The sequence below is a fragment of the Penicillium expansum genome (assembly GCF_000769745.1).
Source record: "Penicillium expansum strain MD-8 chromosome Unknown contig8, whole genome shotgun sequence".
Lineage (NCBI taxonomy): Eukaryota > Fungi > Ascomycota > Eurotiomycetes > Eurotiales > Aspergillaceae > Penicillium > Penicillium expansum.
Window position 1 is genome coordinate 604896 of NW_015971309.1, and position 19357 is coordinate 624252.

Below are 19357 nucleotides of genomic sequence, written 5' to 3' on the forward strand. Positions count from 1 at the left end.
CATATTATCATAACCTACAAACGTTTTAATGGCAGAAAATGACATTTTCGGTGGTAAATACCAAGGATTTCGCTCTTATCAACAGAAATCTCGAATATAAATAGGAGTATCACAATATATACTAGGAGAGCGGAACGATAATATCCGGTTGGTCCGGTTGATCCGATTGGACAATATGGGCCCGCTCTCTGCGCTAAAGCCGAAACAGGAAATTTCTGCGTATTCGCACATCTATTTACAATATACAACAACCTACTAAGATTCCAGGAAGAGCAACCCCTGGTAGATGCATTGATCTTTGCATCGATTCTAGGCTCCCAGTTTAAATATTTAGTCTAAATGTAAGCTCTCGCCCAACGTAGCTGTTGCTTAAAACGAATACGACATCGCTCTCCTACGCCTCCACTTGATTTATGGAGATCGATCTCTCCAGCGTAAAACCCGTTAGGGCACGACGGACGCATCAAAAGTCGCGCCTAGGGTGCGCAAATTGCAAACAACGTCGCATCAAGGTAAGGCTCTTGGCTCTCGATACTACCCGCTGTCATATCTGCCCCATCCTTTCCAATTAAGTCCTTGATTCACATTACTTGTGTTTCCCCACACTTTTCGATTACTATACATATTCTCGTCTTCTCTCTTCTCTACGCCTATTTTTCACTATGTTGGGAGCACTGCGCCAATTATTTTGCTTCTCTCAACGACGATTTATCGAGCTACCGGAAACTGACTTCTTCCAGTGCGACGAAAAAAGACCAGCCTGCTCCAACTGTTCAAACCATTTGATTGAGTGCGGATATTACACTGCTGCAGAGTCCCCCAGATCACAATTCCCAGAATTTCTAGAGTTTTCCACTGAGCGGCCACGTTCAAAACGATACCGACCTCATCATTATGCGACAGGTGGACTCAAACAGACTTTCAAAATATCCAAAAGTCAGCCATCGCCATATACCCAGCCAACCCAATCAATTGGAATACAATGTAGTCTCTCATCAGGCTTGACCGGCACGATATCCTTGGCCGATCTACAACTCTTACACCATTACACAGTCGACACATACCAGACTATGACGACTGGTCCAGTTCTCCAAAATTTGTGGCAAAAGCACCTCGTGCAATGGGGAATTGAGTTTCCATATATTCTACATCTCATTCTCGCTTTATCTGCCCTCCATCTGGCTCACGAACAGCCAAACCTCCAACAGCAATACATCCAACAAGCCGACGAGCATTTCAGCTTTGGGGTGCGATCAGTTGCAAGCGTGCTCTCCCAGCTAAATGCCGAAAGTTGCCAGAAGGTTTACATGTCAGCGGTTATTATATGTTTCATATACTTCGGCAGAGGCCCACGGCCAGGAGAATACCTCATCTTCAGCGACAGCGGACCCGCTCAATGGCTGATTCTCATGCGCGGAGTGCGAGTGATTGTTTCCTCTCACCATGAAAAAGTCTTCAGTGGGATTCTCAAGCCAGGACCCAATGACCGGAGTCGGAACTTAACAGCTGAGATGCGCATTGAATTGCATGAACATATTGTGCACACGGAAGCTGTTCAACGACTCATTGAGAGAGATATAGCCGACGAGGATATTTGTGGTAGGTACCTGGCTGTTATTGAAGATCTCTTCGAAATCATGCGCGAGGTTTACGAGAGACGATCTGGCGGGTCTTGTGGTGTGGACTTAATGGATCTCCTGATGGGGTGGATTTATCGTCTTCCCGATGAGACGATTGGCTCTTTAGAGCAGAAGGAGCCGCATAGTCTTGTAGTACTCGCGCATTGGGTTGTGCTTCTGAAGTACATGGACTCGGCGTGGTTCATGGACGGCTGGGCTGAACATATGTTATCAGGGATTTCTGCGCATCTGCACGAGGACTTCCATCCGTGGATTGAGTGGCCATTGAAGCAGGTATACCAAACTCAGATTGAATAGTTCTTTATACCAGTGAAATTCAACCTTTATATATTCGAATGATGATCATTCTCCTGTATAATTCTGAAAGTGCTGGACTACTTAGAACCAAAATTTTCACGTCGATCAGATTTCTATTCACAGGCAAGAAAATTGGAATTTCCAAGTTAATGCAAATTCTGCCTAGGCTACGATGAAACCAGGGTTCTTTACCTGTAGATCTGAGCAAAGGAGCAAAGTAGTGTACAACGGATCGGGTGGGTTTGCGTATTCGTTTCAAAATTTCCTAATCAGGTAATCGTAATAGATCGTCAAGGAACAGGGCGTTTAAGCTTGGTTTAAAAATAGGCGAGCCATCTCATAAAGGCTTAACAATTCCCCCACCTGTATCAAGTGTATCCATCAGACTATCAACCACTCCTTCGCAATGGATATCGACTTCCACCCCGGTGTTAACGGGTCCAGTCCTTATGTTGACTTCTACCCATATACACCCTCCGACACAGCAGGCTATGCATTCATGGCCATGTTCGGCGTTGCAACAATCTTTCATTTTGTCTTGATGTTTCCATTTCGTGCGGTATACTTCACTCCTCTCATTCTAGGAGGCGTTTGTACATTTCTCCCTCCCTTCAAGTGCTGGATTGGAATTCGACTAACAGGATCTTAATTAGGTGAAGCATTCGGATACTACGGTCGGGCATGGTCCCATAAAAGCAGAACGGAAATCTCCTCATGGGCCCTGCAAGAAATGCTCATCCTTTGCGCCCCGCCTCTCATCGCCGCAACAATTTACATGGTCCTCGGTCGAGTCATTCGCTCCTTCGGTGCCGAACATCTAGTCAGCTTGAGTCCTAAAAAGATCACGGTCATCTTCGTATTGAACGATGTACTCACTTTTTGTACGCAACTAGGCGGTGCTGGAGTCCAAGTCACTGGAGACGCGAATATCATGGCTATCGGTAAGAAAATCGTCTTAGCTGGTCTGATTTTCTCCCTGGCTGTGTTTGCCTTCTTCATTTGGATCGCAGCAACGCTGCATCGAAGACTTCTGAAAAATCCTACCCAGATTTTGATCATGAACGAGCTTCATTGGCGGCGATACATGTACGCTGTATACGCTGCTTGTTTTGCGTTGATACTGCGAAATCTTGTTCGAACTATTCAGTTCGGGGCGAGTAAGGATTCGGTTGTTAATCAAAAGGAGTGGTATATTTACGCTTTTGATGGATTTCTTATGTTCTTTTCTATGGTTGTTTTGATTTTCTACCACCCTGGTCTTCTAATCAAGAAGGCTCGTCGGCTGGCGAAGGTTGCTGATTTTCATGAGCCTCTAGGGGTGCCGGATATTCCGTTAACTCAGTATGAGCCACGGATGATGGCAACCTAGACAAATGTGCTGGTCACTATCGTGATTGCAATTTCATTTGATCTTTCCTTTCTTAACGTTGCATTTTGGGGGACCCCGATAATGGTGCATGGGTTGCTTTCTTCGATTACTAGTTCCTAAGAGCTTCATACAAATGATATTCTATCGAATGCTTTTCTACTTGTAGCACATATTCCACTCCAATGGGGCAAACCCGAACCTTCGAGATCAAATACCAGCTAGTTATACATCTAGACCTTTTTGTTACCGATAGTATTTTGAGACTAACAAGCGAAGAAACAGTCATGAATCTTCCAAACACCGATGAGTAAATGGAAACACTGGCAACATAGAGGACATAAACATATAAACAAACAAATTTGACCTCAAGTGTGGCCTTTTTTCTCTTGGTCGAAGTTTTCCTCCTTGTCCTCCAACGCAGGCGATGATTTGATGTGCCCCTGCTTTTGCTCCTGCACACACTTGTCGTCATCGGTTTTATCCATATGCTCTTTCACATCTTTATCCTGTCCACTCCACGGACCACTCTCCTCGTCGCCATTTCCCTTCATGCCATCGGGTCCGATAAGCCCTTCTGTGGCAACACCGAATCGATCCGTCCCTCGTTTGACCTTGCGAGTCCGGATACACCACGAAATGCCGAGCACCATTGTCATAAACCAAAGCAGCATGTTTACCAGGTCGATCCAAACCGCAGCGCGCATGCGGGGAACTGACACCGTCGCAGTTTCGTATTCTGTGTCGACATGGGAAGTGTAGAGGTTCCCAAAAACGCCCACCTGGGCAAGCCAAAGGACAAACAGAAGCCCATCCCAAGAGCACCATGCAACCTTGGTCACAGTAACGAAGCAATGCACAATGCAAGTCAGAGCAGAGAGTGCAGCAATAAATTCGGCGTATATCCATTCTGCGTGGGCATGACTCTCGATCTTCGTAGCCTGTGCTAAATCGACGCCATAAAGACCAGCAACTGTGACAGCGAAGACAAACTGGAGGGTGCGAAGGGTAGCACGGCTGAGAACACCGCAAAGTCCGCTTTTGTGCCAGTACTGATCAATCGTTTGAGGTGTGGATTTGGCCATGTTGGATATAAGGGGGAAAAGCGGTTTCACGATATGGCCCGCAAGATACGAAGATGAAAGTTCAAACAAATTGTGTCGGGGGGGTGTCTCCCATTACTTTTAACTGAGCGAAACTTAGTGCTACGTAAGTATATAGTGGAATATCCAAGGGTTCAAGGTTAAATTTCTAAAAAAAGGAACCCTAAAACTCTAATTGTTACAGTTTGTAGAAAGATTAGTCCGCTTTAGGAAATTTTATCGTACCTGTACATTATATTACTTATCTAGGCAAGTACACCTGTTGCGGCTAACCAATCGGAAGTCCTCAGAGTATAAAATGGAGATAATCATCTGAAGCATCCAGCAAAATGAACCCTGATCGGTGTATCCCTTCATATTTAACACATGATTGTCTATTCTTAGCCGTTTAACAGTGTCAATGGTGGCGACATCAATTTTTAACATCCTCCACTTCTATTCTTGCTTATCAACCCCCCCCCCCCCCCCCCCCCCCCCCCNCCCCCTCCTCTTCCCAGCCTGTTGTTTTCGACTTTGGATCCTGCTTCGTGAAGCATAAACGACACGTAGAGACGGACGCCAGCATGACTGATTTGGGACCAATCTCCACTTTCCCTGATACTGATGATCCTCCGCCACCATATGAGGCTCTTTGGGATTCAGATGATAGACCAATGCGACAGAGTATTTTGCCTCCGTCTGAACTACCATGTCCTACTGCGCCCTTGCCTGACCTTTCTTTGACCGAAGATGGCCGTGTGAACATGCGAGTTGGATTGCGGTTCAGTCGCAATCTTGAATGGCTGATGGATACCCAACCTACCCAAGTTGAGGTGTCCCAAACGGCAGAAGCGACTTTCCCTACACCAGTGTCTAATTTCAATCTTCGCCTGAACATTGTCATCCAAGTAGTAGGCAGCCACGGTGACGTACAGCCTTTCGTTGCCTTGGGTGAGGAGTTGCAAAGACATGGACACCGTGTGCGGTTGGCAACACACGCCAAATTTGAATCATTCGTCAAATCAGCTGGGCTCGGGTTTTACCCCATCGGAGGAGACCCTGTTGAATTAATGTCTTACATGATGCGCAATCCGGGGCTAATTCCGAGCATGAAGAGCCTGCTGGCGGGCGATGTTCAACAGAAGCGAGCTTCTATCGCCGAGATCCTAGGTTCCTGGCGGTCTTGCATAGATCCAGACCCACACGATAAAAGGCCCTTTGTTGCAGATGCCATTATTGCAAACCCGCCAAGCTTTGCCCATGTACACTGTGGACAAGCACTCTGGGTCCCTGTTCATCTCATATTTACAATGCCCTGGACTCCCACTAGGGTTTTTCACCATCCTCTTGCCAACTTGGACTATTCTGAGAACGACCCCTCGTTGGGAAATTATATATCCTACCATTTTGTCGAATGGATTACATGGAATGGGTAACTACTCCTTACGCAAATTACCTTGGGATATCGCTAACACATTCCAGTTTGGGAGATCTGATAAACACATGGCGGAAGGATACCCTAAAGCTAGACACCATTCCAACTACGGAGGGCCCGAATCTGTATGAAACATTAAAAATTCCTTTTACATATTGTTGGTCGCCCGCGTTGACTCCAAAGCCGGAGGACTGGGGACCACATATAGGTGAGTTGACTTTGCATGCAATGGGAAAATATATGCAAACTGACAATTGCAGATGTTGCTGGCTTCTTCTTCTTCCGTGAGCCAGTGGCTTATGATCCACCACCAGAGCTAGATGACTTTCTGCGTGCAGGTCAACCCCCTGTCTACATCGGATTTGGCAGCATTGTTCTTGAGGACGTGGAGAAAACCGTTTCGGTCATTCTAGAGGCCATCCAAATGACAGGGGTGCGTGCTATAATCGCTGGTGGCTGGAGTGCACTGCATGGCCGAGATACTTCTAGTGTCTATTATATTCAGGATTGTCCACATGAGTGGCTATTCAAACGTGTCGCAGCCGTCGTACATCACGGTGGAGCGGGCACCACTGCATGTGGTCTACGCAATGGGAGACCCACCACAATTATTCCATTCTTTGGGGAGTAAGTATAGCCAACTCTCATAATTCCATCTAATACTGATCAATCGAGCGTTTTAGTCAACCTTTTTGGGGTAAAATGGTTGCCACTGCGGGGGCTGGGCTGGACCCAATCCCTTATAAGAGCCTTACGGCACAGAAATTAGCAAACGCTATTTCCTATTCCTTTACCCCACGAGCCATTGCGGAAGCTCAATCTATTGCGGAGAAAATCAAGCAAGAACCGGGGGTACGTGCAGCGGTAGATTCGTTCCATGCACATTTGCCACAAACACAAATACAATGTGACATGATCCCCGGAGAAGCTGCGGTTTGGAAGCTTAAGAAGGGAAAACGGATTCTCAAGCTGTCGAACACGGCTGCACTGGTTTTGAAACGTCAAGGGCGGTTCCAAGAAAAGCATCTCAAAAGGTGAGTAAAGCTGAAGAGCTGGCGACTAATCATGAGACTCCTGGCCATGACTAACCTACTCGCGAGCACAAACAGATACCAAAGCAAGCCATTCAGTATAGACCCCCAACGTTGGGACCCACTTACAGCTGTTTCCTCCGCGTCGCTGTCAACTTTGACTGGCATGGCCGATGCCACAGCTGGAATCTTCATCGATCCTTACCAGGAATGCAAACGTCTCCGATCAAACCGCCATACTCGTCTTGCCATTCCTGTCGCTGCCTCTACGCTTCTCCCCACCGGGTTGCTTTCAACAACTGAAATCCAAGCCTTCGTACAGGCCGTGACTAAAGGTTGACCACCCCACCACTGCGCCTCGAATCACGCCTCGAATGATCAGAACTACGCCAGGCAAATGGCATTAGCTTCAGCTATCAGCCTTGGAAAATTTTTAGGACGTTCCTCACGTGGCATGTTTGTAGACCTACCCCTTGCAGCAACAGAAGGAATTCTGGCTATTCCTCGATTGTACGGTGCTCTAACCCGAGTCCATGACCCCGTACGAGGCTGGAAGAGCGGCGCAGTGGTGGGGTGGTCAACCTTTAGTCACGGCCTGTACGAAGGCTTCACAGATATCTTTGTGTACACATACGCTGGCAAGAAAAACGAGGGTTCCGTTGGCGTAGCCAAGGGATTGATGAAAGGATTGACCAGCTTAACGGTCAAAACTGGCGCGGCCACTATCGGCCTCATTGCTTATCCCAATCAAGGCATATATCGCTCCATTCGGGCTAGGAGACGGAAAGAAATTGCTAGGCGGATTATGGATGCAAGATAGGCTGAGGCGGAGTGTACTGTGAATGGAAGATGTGCACACATAGATGTAGCCGGGTTGTGCTCTTTGTATGACGGGTTCTTGGTATCCCGAGAAAAAAGGCACAAAATGCGCTAAAATTCCAACTAAATTCGCGCATAATGCATCTTGTGTCATACTTTTTTTTCTCTCTCTCCTTTTTCTCCCTTTTGTTTTGCAACTTTACTAGACTAATTGTCGCTCTATGTTGTAGTGTGTGGGAAAGCGTAAACGGATAATAATACCTTCACGTCTCCCCAGTGTTGACATTTATCTTACTGGCAATTTCAATCATTTCTTTCCTAGTCATGTTCTCTCGACATTATGATTAAAAATCACTCATGGGCTTTACTAGTACTTTCGACGCTTGTGGGTACTGGCTACCGATGATTGGCTGCATTCCTAGCATCGGTTCTCCGTATACGGAGCTAGGAGCAAGCAAGTACAGTGACTGTTCATAAGTTTTAACACCCCAGCCCCACATCACTTTGATTATGTAATATTCTGCCAGTCAAAATATTTTCATCAATACTGTTGTACATCACAATCTCTGGCTTTTGATAATAGTCTACACTAGGCTAGGCATCGTCTTGAGGCAAACAAGTTAAAATATCCAGACATGCGATATGAACTCGAGAGATATAAGGTCCGCCAGTTTATTTATGTAGGCGGTATAGGCGGTAAGGGAAGGCGGTATGTTGGTGGGGCCAAAGGGGGTGTTAAAACTCATGAACAGTCACTGTAAGCAAGTAGGTAATACCAAAAGGTGCTAATAATAGTCTTCCCAAAAGTGATCTCTCGAGGTCTACTCCGTACTCCGTACAATAACGGTTACCTAATTTCACATAATGGAGCTAGAAGTAACGAACCACAACGAATTTTTACCTTGCTAACTAGAATACTCCGTATGTCAATTTGATATTAATTCTTAGTGGGGTTGTGCGTTAAGATCAGCCGTTGTTTGACAGGTAGTACTCCGTAGATAGTTCTTCTACGATACAACACTCTCCCCCTCTCTCTGCTTCTAGCCTAGTAAGCTCGACATTTTCTCAATAACTACCCTATCCTTATATTTGTTCAATTGACTCTAGATGTTTAACTAGAATGAAGATAAACGTTTTTTTGTGGCTGTCAAGAATTATATACGATTAAGATGCTATATTGTTATTTTAAGAATATATACACTTCAAGCGCTTGTGGACTGGCTTTATAAGAGAAATGTGTGATTGAGGACTTGAAGGGCTGCAGTGGCAGGGCTTTTGTTTGAATATGGAACATAGTGGTAATGTAGATATTTCCTCTTACAAGACTCCTTGTTTTCTGTATTATATTAGAATCATGAAATGCTTCCGGTTTAAAATTTTTCACTGAAGCACTCACTTAATTAGGAACTGTCGGATGCATAATATTGTAGCCTTTCGTTTTTTTTTAGCGCTGTGTGTGGGCCTGGACTGGAAAAATCAAACCAGGTACCTATCCATAGTCCTCAGGGTATTCATTGGTTCGATCTAATCTAGCAGCCTTCCCAAGACCCAGTGTATAAGCGTTAGTCCGTAGTCGTACTCGTATTTTTGTACTCCTGTTACAGTGGGGCTATGGGGCAATAGACAACACTTACTATGTTATAGACATTCACTATTCGCTGTTCACCTTCTTCTGCCTGAAATTCTGCGCAATTGCAAGCTAGTGTTAAATCATACGTTATATGACTTGGTTAAAAAGAAAGAAAAAAGACCAAAAGACCAAAAAGACGCCAAAAGACGCCAAAAAAAACACCATGACAAACTCTTGCCTAGTTTATGAAACCGATCTCGGTCAATCTGACACCTTCGGGTGTGGATAGCTTGGTCTAGCTAGGTGAATTGGGGAACGGTCTACTACCAAATTGACTTAGACCCTTAATTACATGGCTGCCTTATGCTGATGGTTCAGCAAAAAACTACTGAAAAGGAGATTCCTTATATTGAAGAACGGCCTTGCGATACACTCGAAATTCCATAAAGCAATATTTTCATCTTCCAAAAGTGCAACAGGGTCTCATTGCTCAAATTGCTTGATGAGCTTCAATATTTTCTTCCGTCGCTTTTCCAAAATACAATACTGAGATGATCTATTCAGTCGACATGGCTTCCATTCATGAAATCCCTGCCTTCGTGGTTGGATTCCTCCAATCATTCTTGGGCGCTCCTATTTTACCTTCTCTGTTATCTTTATTCTATCTCTTCTGCACAGGATCCTTGTTCTTCGATGTGGTACATTATATATTGCATCGAACCAATAGATCATCACATCCCCTTCTCCGATATCTCGCACGTATTCACCATTTCCACCATCTTTACTTTACTCGGCATATGAACTTCGACAATAAATATCTCTGGCAAAATCTGGCTCAAGCGCTGCCGCTTGAGTTGGGACTTCAACTCTTTGGAACAGCACTTGGATATGTCTTCGCCATTTTGGTGACTCCTATCGACCTTGTGTGGATAACGCGAAGTCATCTCTGGTCAGTGATTGGCATTCAAATACTCAGAACATCCATTGTTATGCTCGCGAGTGGCCGCGACTCGAATCACCTGGTATACAAAACCGCCCCAAAGGATCCTAACTGGATATTTGCTGGCCCGGAGTTCCACGCCCTCCATCATGTTTACCCCGATCGCTACATGGGTTCATTTATCAAACTATTTGACTGGGTATGGGGTACTGCTTACTCTTTTCGAGGGAAACGATTTGTGATCACGGGCGGAAGCGGAGCTTTTGGTCAAACTATTGTTGCAGAGCTTCAGCAAGAAGGAGTACAGAGCATTCGCAGCTTGAAGTTCGGCGTTGATTGGGATCATCAGCACTTTGAAAAGGCTATCGAAGCGCTTTCTGCATGTGACGTCCTCATCCTAGCCCACGGTACCAAAGGCCAAGACGCAGTGGAATCGAGTTGCAATTCAGCAGTCCAACTGGTGCAATTATTCAAACAGAATAGATCCTCCAACAAAACCAGTCCAACGCTCCCGGAAGTGTGGTACGTTGGCAGTGAAATCGAATTCCATCCAGCCTTTGGAAATACAGAGCTACAGCGTTACTCCGAATCAAAACGGCGCTTTCTCCCACATGCTCGTTCTTTCTTTGACGATCCTGATATAATTTACCGTCATATTGTCACACCGGCTTTTCAATCACCAATGGGGCCAGCTATACTATCAGCAGGCTGGGCAGCGAGGTGTACAATGTGCTGGATCCGGAGAGGTGCCCGATACATCCCTGTTACATATACGGGATTTGCATATTTGAACTACTTCAAATTTATGTGTTGGGTTCCCTACGCTCAGGATACAGACAAACTGTGAATAAGCAATGGGATCGCACAAAATGTCTTTATTTTTTATTGTAAATATTGCTATTAGATATTTGAAATGTTCAAGTTTCAGTAGAAGTCCAGACTATATCATGCATCAGTACTTTTCTTTTTATTAAATCATTCACAATTCGGAGAAATAAGTAACGAACGATGTAGGCTTAGGCAAGGAGCTTCACCGGGTCTATTAGGGCTGCAGTATCGGATTGAATCTTGCTTTGTTGAATATGGTGTACGGACTAGCGACAGGAGTATTCAAATTCTAGTGGCAAATATTATGCTGAGAGATCTGCGAGAATAGTGTAGCCATGCTCTGCCATCACAGCCAATGTTTCTTCTTGCTTAATATATATATTTAAGTATTAAGCGAAAAACAAATTAAAGATCCCGCCAACTATCAAGTGAATAAAATGAACAGCGCGGAATATAGATATGAGAACAAAATGCAGTACAGTTAAGACCCTGAAGATTGCCATAAAATGTATACACATCCAGCCGTGGCGGAGTGTACCGGTAGAATCCCACCCAGGGATCTGATTTATTGACCTCATGAAACACAATATCTATCATTTCCGAGTTCTTCTGCACAGAATGGATTATGTGGAAAATAATCTTTATGATCAACAGGTGAACGACCCGATCGGGAGATAAAGTAACGAATACGCGCAGATAGATCAAAGCAGAATCCACTGTATTCAATTTCTCGACGTTCCTGCGCCCCCGGTTGCGTTTGATATTCAAATTATAGGGTACTGAAGGTTTTCGGATCCTGGGTTGAACCGGGTCCCATTCGTTATAATGATATCAATTTAGAAAAGACACGCTATTGTTAGATTTATATAGAGCATAATTTATCGACATCTTCAAGCTCCACCATTGATTCAGCTGTAAATCTACTCCCAATGTAGCAAGTAGTCCAAAGGAAAGCATATGCAGAAGCGGTGCCTCGTTTCACGTCCAAATGGATCCCTGCACTGCTCGTAGACACCTTGATTCTTAATACTCCTTAAGAATTATCCACACGGGATATGGGATTTTTCGTATTAAATTGTGCGCGTGTTCGGAAAAGAAAAGTAACCTGGATTTTTGACGTATGTCAAGTGAGTTCTTTGGGCTACTGTACTAAGTTTCTGACGCCGGTCAGAATATATGGTTATTTAGCTAGTGTTGGCTTTTTGACGGCCGTCAGAATATATGGTTGCTTTTTGACAGCTGTCAGAAATTGGAGTGATTGTAGAATCCTATGATTAAACTATCTAGTATACTCGTATAGATCTTCTGTTGGTCCTAATTCAGGCACGCAGCAGGCCACAATCAGGCACTCAGGCATAAACCTCGAGTTTCGAACCATAGAACATTCCAAGGATCTAAGGATCCAAGTTTCGTGGCCCATTTCCTAAATAGGGCTTAGTAGCAACCTTGGAAGTACCCAGATGAATGACTTCCATTGTTCTCAGGTGCCCAGGTGTGTACCTATTTCCTAAATAGGATTAGTAGCGAATGACTTCTATTGTTCCATTGTTCTATTATTCTTATCAATGGGTTCAACCTTGGAACCTACTTACCTATTACATGTACATGTACCTAGGTACATGCATAGGAAGGTTATATTCCCAATCTTTTATCACTTTCCTCTTTCCCCTTCGACATACCTTCTGTATACTTTCCTTCATCTCACTCTATCAATGGATCCAAGGCCGTCGTACTTGCTCCATATCTCACATTCCTCTTCAAAACATCTTCTGCGCACCTTCCTTCGCCTCACTCTCAGCCCAAGATGTCTGAATACGACTTCTCACTCTGTGCGCACAACTGGTCTCTTGCAAGATATCTTGGTTTCCCCGTACCATCGCCCACTTCCGTGTCGCCTCCTCGATTTGATGAGGAGATGTCTGATTCTGGCCCGACCTCAACACCTCCAGCCAAAAGATCTGTCCGAACCCCGGCATCCAGCCCAACGTCCCGGCGTAAACGTCAGAAGCTATCCCGGGCAGAAAATACTCCAACCTCCACAACTGCTAATTACAAGTCGCCTGATTATATCCGTGAATTGATAGCGAGAGGTGTACGAAAATCCAATGAAAAGCCAACAGAATACAAAATGATGGTAGGACAACTCGAAAGCCGTCCAGCGAATTGGCAGGATCTTCCCAGCAGAACCCTGGATTCCTTTAACGAGATCATTGGGACTATCGGAAATGAGGGCAGTATTCATGGGGGCATCATCCCCCTCTTGATGGACAACATTGGGTTGACATTAAACCCAGAAACACTGGCTGTAATGGACATACCATTTACCAAACAGTGTCAGCTCCCTATCCAAGTTCCACTCCACGAAAACTCCAAGAGCATCCCAGCTCCGTACCCTGACATCTCTGTTGGTCTCCGTCGAAGCCAGTTCATGCGTTATGAACCTGCCCTTCACCACCTCAACCACATTGCTTCACCTATTCCAAAGATTCCCGAGCTTGTATTCCCTTGCTTTGCTATTGAGGCGAAAGGTGACAGTGGAGGCATGGACGCAGAAACCCAGAACCGGCACAACACAGCGAATATGCTATTCAACCTCAGACAGCTTTCGGTTCTCGCAAACGGCGAAGAAGCTACGCACCTCTCATTTGACGGAGTTATCAAAGCCTGTTCGGCCACGATAACTCAACAGGCAATCACCATCTTTTGTCACTGGGTTGGGCAGGACGAGGAAACACATAAGCTGGTATTCTACTCGTGTTCGGTGAAATCTGTCGCTTTTGGTGCAACATCACATCAGGATTGGAATCGCGCCTCGATGTACTTGCAGAATGCCATTTCCTTCACGGTCCAGAAGACAATGAGCCAAGTCAAGGAGGACTTGCCAAGATGGAACAAGGAAATATTCCGACAAATTCGGTTGAAAGAAGAGAATCAAGACCAGGATGCAATACCTACCACAACTCCTTCAAGCCCCAAATGCAGCCATCAGGAAAACAAGGAATAAAGGTTCATGTCTTAGCAATACATGCTGCAGCTTTTTGTCCCTGCTCCCTAGCCGTGTCGTGTCTTTCGTTATATCCTGGTCTGTTGTATCTCGTTACGTCGCGTGCTTGTCCATTGTTTTCTGTTCAGTCGTGTGTTGCTTGTTGAAAGTTTCAACTGAGGCGTTGCAGAAATACAGAGTTATGAACGCCAGTCCTATAAGTAGCGCCTGTAACCATTTGTTGGACTCGAGTACGTACTGAGCTACAAGTTCGAGCAATCTCCACTACTATGCTCTCATTCACTCTTCGGGCGATCTTTGCACATCTACTCTTTGCAGTTGCAGCTTCTGCTAGTTGCAAATCCTCTCCCAATAATTCGAGCTGGCCTTCTGCAAACGAATGGCGGGCACTCAACCAGTCCATACAGGGGACCCTCATAAGAACTGCCTCTGCAGCCTCATCATGCTACCCTAGAAATCCATTTGGTTCCCCCGATAACTGTACTGTTGTGAAGAACCATTGGACCTATGTCTCATACCATTCCGCCTGGCCTGAGAGTGTCGACTACCCAATATATACCAACAACTCTTGTCTACCCCAGGGGGCGACTGGATACACCAAGGATAAAGGGTGCGAAATTGGTGGCTTGCCGCAGTATACCGTGAATGCCACGACGGAGATGCAGATTGCTACTGCGCTGAAGTGGGCTTCTAGCAGGAACATTTGTGTAGTTGTCAAGGGGACAGGGCATGATCTCAATGGCCGGTATGTCACCTACTCCAAGCTGATAACGACCTGACCGCACTAATCACATATCAGGTCAACGGGAGCATTTTCACTATCCATTTGGACGCATAATTTTAAACACACTGTGCACCACTGAGATTGGAATGTTCCTGGTCAGAATGATACCGCAGACGTGCTGGTATGTGGCAGTGGAAATAAGTGGGGATCTGCCAACTTCGCTGCACATACCGTGCACAGGGCTATCGTAGGCGGCGAAGACTCTACAGTTAGTTTGGGTGGTTTGATACAAAACGGTGGCCATGGGTGGCTGTCAAGCCATTATGGTCTTGCGTCGGACCAGGTATATCAGGTCACTGTCATCACCACTGATGGTAGGCACCTTGTTGCCAATGCAGCGCAGAACGAGGATCTTTTCTGGGCTGTTCGCGGCGGTGGAGGAGGACAGTTTGGCGTGGTGACCGAGTTCGTTCTGAAAACTTACCCAGTACCTGAGAACATGGTCACGGGAGGGTTTCCTTTCCATGCAGCTTCCCAGTCCAACACCAGCGAAAGTGCTTCTTGGAGTGCTATGGCCCACCTTGCTTCTCTCATTCCCAATATCATGGATACTGGTCTCACAGGCAGCGTGTCCGCATTTACGGGTGAACAGGCCGTGGCGCTGATTGGTCTAGATCAATCCGCTCCAGGGGTCGCTGCGTCTGTGAGTCTGACTGGGTTTAACATGACTACTCGTGGAATAAACGCTACTATCAACAATCTAGTTGCTCAGATAGCCAACAGCACGCAAGGGAGCTATTTGAACTTTGCTTTGACAGCACCAAAATCTAAGGGTTACTACGCCCACACTGGCTCTAGCACCGGTGCTGGGGCTGTCAGCTTGCTCACCAGTCGCCTCTTAGGCCGACAGGAACTCTCCGACATTGCCAAAGACGACCTAATCCAATACCTTCAACAAATTCTCGTTTCTCAGGGCTCCACTGGATCGATGCTACTCTTCGGTCTACAATCAGGGCTTAGGCCCGCTAACGTCCCAGAAGAAATGCGTGGAAGTGTGCTTCCAGCCTGGCGTCAAGCCTATGCACATGTCAAGACTTATGGGGCATTGATAAACGCCACTGGTGATCCAAGCGAGTCCCTCAAATCAGGAGCTGAATACTACGAGACAGTCAAAGAGCCTGTATGGAGGAAATGGGCTCCAAATACAGGTGCCTACATGAATGAGGGGAACCCATTTAGCACTACGTGGAAGCAGGATTTCTATGGTGAGAACTACGATAAGCTTCTTGAAATCAAACGTAAGTATGACCCCAGTGAAAGTTTGTTTATCTGGAGTGGTCTTGGTAGTGATATGTGGAACTACGACCTGAGAAGCGGATTGCTGTGTCGGACATCCTAAATTCCAGCATGTCACTTCACCGAGGGGTTTTGAGACTTGGGAGAAGCGTAATATCTATTCTGTTACGCTCAATACTAGCTGGTGCTCTATTTTCACAAGTCATCTATCCCCTTGTCTTTCTCCCTTTGTCCTGCGTGTACTTTTCTTCTTGTTTGCAGCTCCTTGTCTACTATCCTAGCTGTGCATTATATTTGGTATAATGATTAGGATCAGAAGATTTAACATTCTAGCAACTATCCGCAAGGATTTCAGAGTTTTCCGTATCCTCCTCCTCGAGATCTTCAAAGAGTGGCATAAACTTCTCGTTCTTAGCCTCGGTTTGTCCAGGAACAGCATTGCCCTCCTGAACTTCACAATCTCTAAGCACCGAGTCATTGCCAATATAACTATAACTCCCAACTACACATCCAGTTAACACACATCGTTCTCCAATAACAACGTTATTAAGAATGACACATCGCGTGATTCGAGCACCGCTGCAGATCTTGGAGTTTGGGCCAATACAAGATTCTTTTATAACAGAATTTCTCTCGACAACCACATTGGATCCAAGAAGACAGTCGGTCTTTGAAATAAAACAATTTAGACCCACACATTCAGGAGAGGCAATCTTTTGGTCCTGGGCAAATGGGGAGCGATTAGCTGTATGATCAACCTCTTCACTGGATTCTAGTTTGGCAAGACGAAGGGAGGTAGATAAGAGAAGAGCGGGATTATCAACACGACAGACAAGGGGCGTAGACCCTGTATGCAGATAGGCTAGAAGAGGCGGTACTTCCGGGATGTCGTTCCGTGGTGGTTGGTGGGTGATAGTGCTCAATTCCCGGTAGTCGTTCTCTTCATAGCTTTCTTTCTGCTGGCTCAAACAAGCACCCATTCCTAGCTTTTCATGTAGTCCCCGCTGCCATGTAGACTTAGCCCAAAGCCCAATAAGATCTTCGCTGATAGACACCAGTCTTTCCTGACGCCGTGCGAGATCCTTGACCCAGTAGGGGAAAATGTAGAGGTGTGCATCGCGGTACCCAGTCAGCATCTTGGCCTGTGTGGCTTGTCGCTTCGCAAATGAACGACGAAGAAGAAAACCTTTATCGCGGTCAAGATTACTTTTCACGGTATCCATCCCGATTGACATGAGCAGCTTCGATAGCTTGTGACTTGATCTTGCTGAATTCTTGATATGCCGGAGTGGTTCAACGGCTATCAGATCCAAGGCCTCATCCTTTGCAGCATTCTGCGCATGGTAATACACACAAAGCGCGCCTCGAAGATATCTTTTTTCCTCGGCCATTGGGATCTGTCCTTGAGACGCCATCCACATCTGTAGTAGGTATGCGCCCTCGATTTCACAGACGAGATCGCAAGGCAGGAGGAAAAAATCGGATTCAATGCAAGACTGCACCTCGGGAAGGCGAAGCAACTGTGCTGTTGCCATTGTTGCTTGAAGTTCTTGAGGAGCGAGGACTTTTGGCATAGGAAGTGATTTTAAATCAGGGTTTTGCTGCAAAGCAGATTCGATACAGGCAAGGGCAGAGGGATGTGTGATCAGTGTGACATCTGAAACAATTAGCCAATACTCATAATGATGAAACGCGATTGGAGGCTCGAATGGTCTCTCACTCACCACTGATATTCGACATCTTACAGAACTTCAGCGGGTAGTATATCATCGGTCTGTTAGCGATTAGGGCAAGGCATTTTGGAGTCTTCTCTTGATCAAGAAGGGTCCCAAATGAGGTCCCAGGACCGCATAAGATCAGAGCTTGGAGCCCAGCTCTAGGCAGATGAACCCCCATCGTGTTGTTGATGAACTATAGCGCGATTTCTTGACGCGCGTTAAGAAGGCAGAAGGCTGCTGAAAAGAAAATCAATTAAATGACAGTTAAATTTCCAAATAAAACCCATAAGCCCTGATCTTTATACTGACGGGGGGCTCTACTAAATATATACGATGAAAGCCTCGATATGCATCTACTTCTTTGTTGCTGGAGGTGGATCGTGAAAGACAGGTGGATCAAAGAAGCGGTAGGGCCCACCCCCATCAAAATTACCTAATCACCGATATGCCGAGGTCCGCGCGGAGAACCTTGGAACATTCTTGTTATATTAAGCTTGGAAGGATAAACAAATCTATTGTAGAACTACGCTTGAACCAAACTCGATCATCGCATCGGAAAGGGAAAAAAATATGGCCACCCCAGAGTCCCAAGCCAAGAGGCAACGCAAGCGCAGCGACTATGGCTTCCACCAAGTACACCAGACCCGATGGTCAGTACCAGGACCTCTGAACGGGGGCCCGAAAACCAACCAGACACCGACACTAACAAACCACACCCACAGGTTCGATAACGATATGTACGCGCACCTCAATAACGCAGTTTACACACACCTCTTCGACACAATCGCGAACACGTACCTAATCCAACACTGCGGAATGGACCCCTTCAGTGTGAACAACCCAACTCCAGCGTCAACTCACGGCCAACCCTCCAACTTCCCCTCCCCATCAAACCTAGCAGCTGGCGCAGACCAAATAGGTCTGATTGTTTCGACGCACGCTGATTTCTTTGCCTCGGTGCGCTTCCCGGATCTGCTGGAGGTTGGGCTGCGCGTTAATAGACTCAGCAAGTCTAGCGTTACCTGGGAAGTGGGTATTTTCCGTAAGGGTGAGGAGGATGTTAAGATGGTTGGGACTTATACTCATGTTTTTGTGTTGAGGGAGACTATGCGGGTTGGGAAGACGGGGATGGAGGAACGGACTAGGCAGGGCTTGGAGAAGTTGCTTGTTAGGGCTGAGGCGAAATTGTGAGGGATAGAATGAGAATGCTGGGCGCTAGGCTAGGCTTGTACATAGTTTTCTTATCGGAATATAGGCAGCCCCTTGCATTCCAAGGCAGTCGGATAATTTTCGGGTTACAATTGGGATCTAGACTTGAGATTGATCAGATGATCCGTATAGGAATTCGAGAGAAAATAAGCGATATATCGCTCGGCAAAACGCTTGATCGATTGGTATGGTATTAATCATCCGAGGAATGTGAGACGCCGATGGTGAAGAAAAGACAAAAACGTGCGCCCTGTAGATCAAGTAGATCGTCCAAACCCCTGAATCATTAAAAGTCTAATCTAACCTGAGATCTATGAGACAAAAAGAAGACCTGAAAACATATCCATCGCCATGAGACAAAAAAAAACGAACCGAAAACTTTTGTGGGTTGTCATAAA

At 45.9% G+C, this 19357-nt stretch overlaps 9 protein-coding genes across 9 annotated transcripts; 7 read left to right on the forward strand and 2 right to left on the reverse strand.

Moving 5' to 3' along the window:
- Positions 1-1070: 1070 nt before the first annotated feature.
- Positions 1071-1937, forward strand: PEX2_004780 (uncharacterized protein; the record flags this gene model as incomplete). The annotated part of the gene is made up of 1 exon (XM_016737755.1): positions 1071-1937. The coding sequence occupies one exon, from the start codon at positions 1071-1073 to the stop codon at positions 1935-1937; it is 867 nt and encodes a 288-aa protein (XP_016598811.1).
- Positions 1938-2343: 406 nt separating this feature from the next.
- Positions 2344-3306, forward strand: PEX2_004790 (RTA1 domain-containing protein; the record flags this gene model as incomplete). Its single annotated transcript, XM_016737756.1, has 2 exons — positions 2344-2530; positions 2591-3306. 2 exons carry the CDS (start codon positions 2344-2346, stop codon positions 3304-3306), a joined length of 903 nt encoding a protein of 300 aa, XP_016598812.1.
- Positions 3307-3671: 365 nt separating this feature from the next.
- On the reverse strand, positions 3672-4388 carry PEX2_004800 (MARVEL domain-containing protein; the record flags this gene model as incomplete). Its single annotated transcript, XM_016737757.1, has 1 exon — positions 3672-4388. One exon carries the CDS (start codon positions 4386-4388, stop codon positions 3672-3674), a length of 717 nt encoding a protein of 238 aa, XP_016598813.1.
- Positions 4389-4969: 581 nt separating this feature from the next.
- Positions 4970-7191, forward strand: PEX2_004810 (glycosyltransferase; the record flags this gene model as incomplete). Its single annotated transcript, XM_016737758.1, has 5 exons — positions 4970-5817; positions 5868-6028; positions 6081-6447; positions 6504-6854; positions 6921-7191. 5 exons carry the CDS (start codon positions 4970-4972, stop codon positions 7189-7191), a joined length of 1998 nt encoding a protein of 665 aa, XP_016598814.1.
- Positions 7192-10037: 2846 nt separating this feature from the next.
- On the forward strand, positions 10038-11027 carry PEX2_004820 (uncharacterized protein; the record flags this gene model as incomplete). The annotated part of the gene is made up of 1 exon (XM_016737759.1): positions 10038-11027. The coding sequence occupies one exon, from the start codon at positions 10038-10040 to the stop codon at positions 11025-11027; it is 990 nt and encodes a 329-aa protein (XP_016598815.1).
- A 1785-nt stretch (positions 11028-12812) lies between these two features.
- Positions 12813-14012, forward strand: PEX2_004830 (uncharacterized protein; the record flags this gene model as incomplete). The annotated part of the gene is made up of 1 exon (XM_016737760.1): positions 12813-14012. One exon carries the CDS (start codon positions 12813-12815, stop codon positions 14010-14012), a length of 1200 nt encoding a protein of 399 aa, XP_016598816.1.
- Positions 14013-14281: 269 nt separating this feature from the next.
- Positions 14282-16135, forward strand: PEX2_004840 (putative isoamyl alcohol oxidase; the record flags this gene model as incomplete). The annotated part of the gene is made up of 2 exons (XM_016737761.1): positions 14282-14757; positions 14929-16135. The coding sequence occupies 2 exons, from the start codon at positions 14282-14284 to the stop codon at positions 16133-16135; spliced, it is 1683 nt and encodes a 560-aa protein (XP_016598817.1).
- A 226-nt stretch (positions 16136-16361) lies between these two features.
- Positions 16362-17802, reverse strand: PEX2_004850 (uncharacterized protein; the record flags this gene model as incomplete). The annotated part of the gene is made up of 3 exons (XM_016737762.1): positions 16362-16534; positions 16730-17689; positions 17757-17802. 3 exons carry the CDS (start codon positions 17800-17802, stop codon positions 16362-16364), a joined length of 1179 nt encoding a protein of 392 aa, XP_016598818.1.
- A 518-nt stretch (positions 17803-18320) lies between these two features.
- On the forward strand, positions 18321-18941 carry PEX2_004860 (acyl-CoA thioesterase; the record flags this gene model as incomplete). The annotated part of the gene is made up of 1 exon (XM_016737763.1): positions 18321-18941. The coding sequence occupies one exon, from the start codon at positions 18321-18323 to the stop codon at positions 18939-18941; it is 621 nt and encodes a 206-aa protein (XP_016598819.1).
- Between the last annotated feature and the right edge of the window lie 416 nt (positions 18942-19357).